Source organism: Formica exsecta, unplaced genomic scaffold (genome assembly GCF_003651465.1).
Source record: "Formica exsecta isolate Colony F162 unplaced genomic scaffold, ASM365146v1 scaffold1510, whole genome shotgun sequence".
Classification (NCBI taxonomy): Eukaryota; Metazoa; Arthropoda; class Insecta; order Hymenoptera; family Formicidae; genus Formica; species Formica exsecta.
The window spans coordinates 33437-42245 of record NW_021848836.1 but is presented as its reverse complement, the minus strand read 5'-3'; the positions used below and the strand labels follow the sequence as shown (position 1 = coordinate 42245).

At 31.5% G+C, this 8809-nt stretch overlaps 3 protein-coding genes across 5 annotated transcripts in view; 1 reads left to right on the top strand and 2 right to left on the bottom strand.

Moving 5' to 3' along the window:
* LOC115232924 (mitochondrial carrier protein Rim2-like) overlaps positions 1-6305 on the bottom strand; it is a 20481-nt gene extending 14176 nt beyond the window's left edge. Inside the window, exons 1-3 of one of the 2 annotated variants that reach the window (XR_003883684.1) lie at positions 5803-6304; positions 1196-1378; positions 633-907 (exon numbers count right to left, since the gene is read on the bottom strand). Coding sequence is in view for 1 of the 2 variants with exons in the window: in XM_029803095.1 (XP_029658955.1) it covers positions 613-907; positions 1196-1378; positions 5803-5843 (519 nt within the window). In the remaining variant the exon portion in view is untranslated. Of the gene's footprint in view, positions 1-597; positions 908-1195; positions 1379-5802 lie in introns of those variants that run through there. The other variant, XM_029803095.1, reaches the window with a different exon arrangement.
* Positions 6306-7001: 696 nt separating this feature from the next.
* Positions 7002-8660, bottom strand: LOC115232931 (RING finger protein narya-like). Its single transcript, XM_029803112.1, has 4 exons — positions 8307-8660; positions 8029-8210; positions 7646-7857; positions 7002-7482 (listed from the first exon to the last, which is right to left on the bottom strand). Exons 1-4 carry the CDS (start codon positions 8413-8415, stop codon positions 7296-7298), a joined length of 690 nt encoding a protein of 229 aa, XP_029658972.1. The 5' UTR covers positions 8416-8660; the 3' UTR covers positions 7002-7295.
* Positions 8661-8676: 16 nt separating this feature from the next.
* The window catches only part of LOC115232930 (N-alpha-acetyltransferase 35, NatC auxiliary subunit), a 4849-nt gene continuing 4716 nt past the window's right edge, over positions 8677-8809 (top strand). The window contains exon 1 of one of the 2 annotated variants that reach the window (XM_029803109.1): positions 8677-8809. The gene's annotated coding sequence lies outside the window, so the exon portion shown is untranslated. The other variant, XM_029803108.1, reaches the window with a different exon arrangement.

Below are 8809 nucleotides of genomic sequence, written 5' to 3'. Positions count from 1 at the left end.
TATATATATTTGTTAAATTATACCGACACAAATGTCAAATATAGTACCTTTAAAAAAAATAGTCGATTTCTCAAAAAGATAATTTGAAATTTTATAATGAATAAAATAAAACTGATGGCATAGCATGTATACGAACGAGGAATAACAAGAGAAATTTAAATGTTTTCCTTTTTATCCTCAAATATTATCTTAGTATAAAAAAATATTAAAATCTGATTATATTGACATAAAGCACGTAAAAAAAAGAAACGTGAAAAAAATTATAATCAGAAAATAGTACATTTGCCAAGTTAGTTTTTGCTTATCCCCATTTGATTCAAATTCAAATTTATTTAACGATAGAAAATACGAGTCGAGCCAATGTACTGAAAGATGCAATAGCAAACAAACGAGAATCCTAATGATGTTAATGTATTCAAATATACTAAGCATTAGAGTAAAGTATTATCTTATCAGGGTAGCGGGAAAGAGATAAGAACGGTCTTATACTATCCAGAATCAAATCGATTATTAAAGCCCATTGTTCGTATACATATAGTAGATATATAATTCAATCTTAGATAAATACGAGGATTTTCATATATAATAGATGGATTATTCAGCTTAATACTATTATAACAGCGTAATCTTACCAGCGCAGGACGCGGAGAAAACATGAACGATCGGTGTGTCGGGAGGTAGGATTGCGTTGAATGCAACTTTGCTCTTGGAGTACGCACAGAAATAGATAGCTCTGGACGGTGCCACACCGATGAGATTAGGACCGAGACCTTTGAATAATCCTCGTGCTCCCTCATTCTTGATAATATACCTTAAGCACTGATAGATGCCTGGCGCGTATCGGGAAGAATTCGGAGGCGAGGTCGAAACACCGAAATGCGAGAGGGCCACGAAGTGGCTGGAATATCTGAACATGAAAGAAAGAGAGAGAGAGAGAGAGAAAGAGAGAGAGAGAGAGAAAGCCAAATTTCAGAATACATACATTTTTCTCTCAAACTGCATTTTCGTTCTCCATAATGTTCAATTTTTATATACGCGTGATCAAAACTTCTTGGTTTGATCGATATAATTATGCGATATCGAGATATTTTTCAATAAAAGATCTAATAACAATTTTATAAAAATGCGCGCGTGTGTCATAATTATATGATATAATATATGTATAACATTTATAATTACTTATTTTTTTTTTTACCTGGGGTATCCAGTGCATAGCCTCCTGCGTTGTTCAGGCGTCGGCGAACCCTTGCATGTGGGATGACCGGATGTAAATTCTTTACTTACTGGCGGCGGATGAAAACCGGAAGACGACGACTGCAATCGGGTTTTTACTACTTCGAGCGGACAAGTTACTATCGCTCCTGCCGTACCAGCCACTCTACGCGAAATGTGAAAGGAAGATTTATGTGAGACTTGTGACTATCTTGTTGTTATCAATGTTATTATCTATTTGTGATTACAGTAATCGATTTTTCATATATACAAAAATATGTTTCTGTTATTGTATTATGATATTCCCCCCTTTTTTATATCAGTTATTTCATTTTTTAATGTTATATATTTATGTACGTAAATAATAAATAGTCTTTTCTTTATAAATGTATGTGTACGTATAAAATTATGCATCTTAATAATTTTATTTGCTAGCTTTGTCAAAATTTATAAAATAAATAATATTTTAATATAGAAAAGTCATTATTGTTTTCCAGGAAAAATGAAAAAAAAAGTTACAAATTACGACTGTTGAGCAATCAAATTTCATGATCAATCGTGAAAATTATAACACAAAATGCTACTAGTTATATAATTTATATTTAAAATATATTATAACCCCTAATAAAGATAGAGAAAATAAAATATGTTCGTTACAATTTATTACAAATAAATTATAAGTGTGTGTGTTTCCATCTTTTATTATCTTATTTTACTAGAAATTATAACGAGAGGTAAAAATTATATAATATTGTTGATACAACGATAAAAACAACGAGAAATATCGCACAACGATTCTAACGAGAGAAAATGAATATCAATATTTATTCGATGTGAATTCTTGCGCAGAAAATTTCATTGACATAACCTCATGAATCATTCCAATTAGATTAACAATAATTATTTCGTGTCGTAGTGCAAATACACGATATACATTAGCAGTGTTAGTGAACCAATATTTATTGTTCGTTGCAACGTGTGAACACAGTGTCATGCTTATATTTATCGAAATTCGTATTTAGTGAAATTTAATGTTTTTGTAATATTTTCCGATATATTAAATTCACAAAATAAAAATGGACAAACTGATAATATTGAAAAAATTGTAAGGAATTAAACATTAAAAAATTTTATTAAGCTTTAATAATATAAAGGTAATAAAACTTTATTCGACATTTATTTTCGTGACTTTAATAAAATTTTAGTTTCAGACAAAATATTCAACATCAAAAATTTAAAAGTTACAAGGAATGATGTTACATGTAATTTTTCATTAAAGGTATCTAGGTAAATGTTAATTTTTCAAAGCACACGGTGAGGCTAATGTAAGAGAAAATACGATAATTTCACTTTGTATTCTTGCCAATTTAAAGTCTCCTAAAATGATTATATGTACAAACTGTGTACGAGCTTAATTTAATGGAAAAAAACATGTTTGATCTTTGAAGGTGTCTAACTAGTCTAATTCATCTGCTCCTAAGTTGCTACTGCGTGGTACATGCCGTGCCTTTTATCAATGATACCAGAGGAACGTGACCGTAAATTAGCGTCCAATTCTCACGTTACACATCGTAAATTTGTATATCTTTCCACGCTGAAAAGCAGGTGCGCATATTTACATATTTGCGTTTAATTTTTACCCAGTGCACAATAAATGCCTCTATTAACCTGGCACTCCCATTACGAAAAATCGGGTTTAAATATAGTGCATAATTAAGTGCTACTTTGTTGTTAATTTATTGCTCTGAGCAAATTTATTGCTTCTATCCATTAACAAAAAGATAATATTAAAAATGGGGAGCTGACTTGCCATTAAGCTAGAACCCCTATTTCCGAAAAACACTTATTGCGAGTCGTAAATCAAAAAACAAATACAGTCGAATTTATTGCTAATTAATTACTGAAAGATACTGCGAAAAGATTTTGAAAATATTATATTCTTAAAGATGCACCAACATGACATACTATGAACATATAAAAGTAAAATCATAAAAAATAAGTAACTAACAATATCAGTTCGTGATAAAAAAAAATTGTTTTCTGCAGTAAATGCTCTCAAAATAAACCATTCCTGAATTTATTGCATGTAGTTTAACTAGAAAAATCGACTAGAATGAGTGGCGGTGCTAGTTTGTCTACAAGAGTGAAGTACCTGAACGCAATTAGTTGCTGTTATTATTACGATCTTAAAATGTTTCCCTAATTAATTGTTTTCAAAATATATAATATCGAATTTATTACTCAAAGTTTGATTTAGAAAAATCGATCCGAATTTGTGGCGGTGCTAGCTTACCTACAAGAGTAAAGTACAAGAACGCAATTAGTTGCTGTTATTACTTCGGTAATAAAGTTTTATTATATTTGAATCTGATTTTTCGTGGTGAGGATGCCAGGTTAATAGAGGTAAACGCCGCTCGACGTAAAACGTTGATCGAAAATTTGCATGCGCACAAATTGAAATAAATGAGAATAATAATGCAAGAAGCTTAATGATTAAAATTATTCTTGTGATATCGTTTTGCATTTTCAGTCTATAATTCGGACATAAAATAATGAGTTTATATTCCGCATAAATAAATTTATTTAACAGTCGTTAATTAATATTTTGTTTCAATTAAAATTTCACAATAATTTATTCTTTTTATAAAACTGCAAAATTGTAATATTAAACGATAAATAAAGACAAATAAAAATTTATTCGGTTAATTTAATTAGTAAACAGATTTTCCTGAATTCTTTGTCCTCCACTGTAATTATTAACTGATCGATTTATACCAAATGTTATAAATTTTGAAATAGTTTGTAGTAGTTGATTATTGATACTATAATATCTATTCTAAATTGGCATTACAAATTTCGCAGATTTATAAAGCCTTGAAACGAAATTTCCAACATGTAATGGAATAATCAAATTGATTAGTCCTTTTCGTCGTCAATCAAACAGAAAATGTTAGTCTCTTTATACAATTTACTTGTTTGACCTTTCAAATGATCTACTTTTGGATGGAAAGAAAGGAAATGCCAGATTTGATATTGCGGGATCGATATCTCGTAATAATACGCGATATATATAGGGTGCTCTAATAATATGTACAGTGCAATCTTTTAATAAAATAGGAGATATCAGATATTATATTATAAAAAATTATAATATATAGATGTTTATCATAAATTATTATAAAAAATCAAAAATTAAGTTTTAATTACATTTCAAACAGATTATCAACATATAGGACAAAATTTCTACTTTATTAATCTTATGGCTGATTCTAACTAAAATTCCAATTTAAAGTGAAATGTTAAATTAAAAATTAATGATAATCATCATTTTTCTTCATTGTAACAAACTCGATTTTTCTTCATTGTAACAAACTTGATTTTAAAATCTGGGGGGAGGGGGGAGGAGGAGATGACCTGGAAAAACGTGCACTAATCCGATAAAATTGCATTAATAAATACAATCTTTCGCACCACAACAAGAATAGGTTTTTAAACGTCAAAAGAGACGTTTGTAAGAGAGTTTCATTACTTAATAATCATTTTTTTAGATACTGAAAAAAATCTGTATATTATATATAATCATTTTATATAATCACATATATATCTTATTCTATATATGATCCTTTTTTGCTGCGGTGCAAAATTACACATCATGATGCAATCTTACCTAACTTTATCATATGTATATGTTTCAAGAGATTTCTTCGGATTATTCGAAATAAAATTTTCTAATCAAAAATTCAGTTCATCAATTTTTTCAAATATTCCATATAGCATGAGAACTTATCGTATAGAAATGTAATGTGTCCATGTATGTGTATACGTATATGTGTGTACATATATGCGCGCGCAACCAGGTAGCTAATGTAAATATATGGCCGACACACGTTTTGCTTAACTGCGTCATTGAATTCCCTTACGAATGAGTTGACACGTGATACTGTAAACGAGAATCTTGTGTTTCGCCATTGGTAAGGCCGGTTGTAGCAAGGCGTTTAATATGTCACTATTTACGAAATATGTGTATGAGCGTAAATATAAACAAATCTTTTCGTACAAAATACATATTGAAAAGCAAAGAAGTTAGTAACGGTAACAATGCTAATTCAATTTCTTTTCAAAAATACATAGTAAACTCGTGCTTTTTTCGTAATAACTAATTTAAACATGGATTTTCAAATATTTATCCTACGCTTAAAACTCTTTAATCTCACATAATCCTTTATTTTGAATCAGTTATAATAAAAAAAATTATCAATTTCGAGATATTTTTGTTAAAAAAGATGAAAGATTGATCGAGAAATTTATTGATAAGAAAAAGATCGGATAGGTATCCTTATCATGTACGTAGACACACATCGAGTACGCTCTCGATTAAAGAGGATCTCTCCGAGAATTGGTCTTAATCGCTCTCGGATCGAGTAGAATCACGCGATTCGGAAAGGTTGCTATAATAAGGCAGCCGATCGGGATCGCGTAAATCGAGCGCGTCGTAAAGGAGAGATCAAACCAGCCCTAAAGCGAGTCAAGGCCGCGACGCAGAGAAGCCGGGCCGCGTGCGCGCGCGCGCTGGTCGAAAATAATACTCACCCTCCGGCGACGAGATGTATCGCCGTGTCGCGATCCAACATTCTACGCGATCGCGAGACGTTGTCAATCTAAGGTAGCATGCACTTTCGCGAATCGGCCGTACGGAGGATAGACAGGACAAGAGACGGAGACGAGACGGAGACGGAGACGAGACGGAGACGGAGACGAGACGGAGACGGAGACGAGACGAGACGTACGTGACCAGACGAAACGAGGCGAGGCGAGACGAGACGAGACGCAACGCGCAATAGCCTCTTGAGTAACGTCACTGTTTTTAGACACAGTTTTCGCGATCGTGACAAGAATTGCAACTGAACAAACTGCACTCTTTTGCGATCGCGATATCGACGAGACACATGAATTGAACGAGCACCGTATTGCCGCACCGTACACAACCGTACACTGTTTCAATACCGCGAAACAACAGACTACTATGATCGGAACGACAACGTATCACGCACTGCTGCCGGATGCCGGATTCCCCCAGATTTCTCCCTTCCACCCTACTTATCCCCACTCGCTTACTTCGCGCCGCGCGAGCTCTCGGGTATTTGACGAATGTAAACATGTGGCGCCGAGAGTGTACGTCGTCTCAAGGACGAACCATTGACTTCGGTAGGCTTCGAGATAATCGAAGAACGATGACATTACCAACCGCAAAAAAATAACAAACAAACATTTTACTATATCAAATATATATAACGTTTTCGAGTGAAGCAAGTTTGATCGCTCTCACCCAATTTGCTATATTATATATGTCTGACTGAAAATGGGTTTTGAATATGATTAATATAAATTACCATGCATTAATAAATTACCACGCAATAATTAATAATTGTTACGCGATATAGCCTTTGAACATAATATTTTAAGATTTTTATCAATTTTTTATTTTAATATTTACATTACAATGTTTGATATTTATAACTCTCGTGAAAATGTCTTTTGTTTTAATAAATAATAATCTACAAATAATAATATTAGTATAATACTGTTAATATATAAAAAAGAAAAAAGAAACTATTTTATTATTTTAATTAACAGAAGAAATTTTCATATTTATCATCAAGTTTTATACGACATATTCATGTTATTCAGGACTGCTCCTGGATAATTCTTCTATTTAAGTACCTTTTATATGCGTATGTAGAACAATTAATCTAATAACTTATTTGAAGAAGTATAAATAAAATATGTAATGAATTATAACGTGTATGAATGTATTAGTAAATATAATGACACGTCACACGTTATAACAGAATCTTTCTTAAAATAGACAACAAATACTTAGTGTATTTTTTTCTTTAAATCACTATTTTTTAATTATAAATAAAGCTTATTTTAGTTCTCATTTTTGGATATAATTGGGTATAACTTTTAAATACAAGTTATACTAAGAATATATTAAAAGTAAGATAATATGTATAACTTAAGTAAAATAATATATAATGAGTTCGAGATTATATAAATATGTGTAAAAAAGAATTTATATCTTATTTGAAACTATAATTTGAACCTGTATCTGATGTAAAAATAAAAGGATTGCCCCGTCTTGGATTGCTGGGTCTGGGTACGCGAAAACCATCGGCATCGGTTTGATGTTTTTTCAAATCGATTGACCGTACAGACATAGGTGTCACATTAGAAAATTTCAAAAAGTCCAATGATCCTGAGGCACGTCTGTAAATAATGAAATAAATGCATTAAGAAAAATGTTAATAAAAGATCGCATTATTCAGATATCTTTTAATACTTCTGGATTGTTTGTAACAGTAGTATATAATAATAAAAATTATTGAAATTAAAAAAAATAAATGGCGTAATATGTGTCCTTGTATTTTACCTTGCACTTGATGAATGCGTAGAAGGATAGAAATCTGTCGTCGTCTTCATTGGGCGGGGTACATTTTGCATTTTGTACATATTTTGGATTTGCAATATCTTCTTTTGGACGTTTTCTTTCTCTTTCTTGATATTCATGTACTTCTCTCTTAATATTTTAAAATTACGTTGGTCAATAAAAAACTGATTTTTCAGTTTCTCATACTTTTCGTCCTTATAAAAAGCATCATCGTATAATTATTCAAATTGTTGTTAAAAAGATGCAAATAAATATAAGTGTAATATAAATATAATAAATATAATATAAATATGTGTGTGTGTATGATATAAGAAATTGCACGAGAAACATAAAAGGAATAAAATAAATGATTTCATATAACATACAAGTTCGCGAAAGCGTTGCATTGTTATCTTTATCTGATTGCTTCGCAACATATCCGCTTTTAACAGCATTTCCCAAATTTCGATGACGGGCGCAAAAAACGAGATCGTTTTAGGCATCACTGGTTCTTTTAACGATAAATATGCGGGGCTGATATATTCGCATTGTGAACACTGTCTTTCAACTGTAACAGAAAATTAATCAATTATTTTAATCAAAAATTAATAAAAGTATGTGTGTATGTGTGATATCATTCTTCGCATGATTTTACTATAATTACCTTGTTGTAGACAATCCTGACAAAAAATATGGCCGCACTGTGTAATATTGTACGGCTGATGTCCTCTGTGTATCGGGACGAAGCATTTATTGCAAATTAATGAATCCATGTGTGAAATGTGGCTAAAAGAAACTCGTACGGCATATGGGTATAACTTAACTAATTTTCTCGATCAAATACTTCTCCACTTCCTCTCTATGTTTTTCCTTCTTTATGTTTGTATCAAAAAAATATGTGATACGTTTCGAAATTATTTAATGGCGCCAAGAAATGAATTGAAGTCATTTAACATTCGCGCCTTCTTCAGTGCAATCAGCTATTACGCACACACCTGTATGTATATATATATATGTATATGTAAAAGAGAGAAATTTCAATTTACAAGTGAAAACAGCTGTTTCAGAATAGAGGGGGATGCAGAATAGAGGACAACTAGCTTCAACAGGGACTTTCGGCGTGACGCGAGTGTGCCCTCCTGCTGAAGAAGTGACAGAATAATCGCC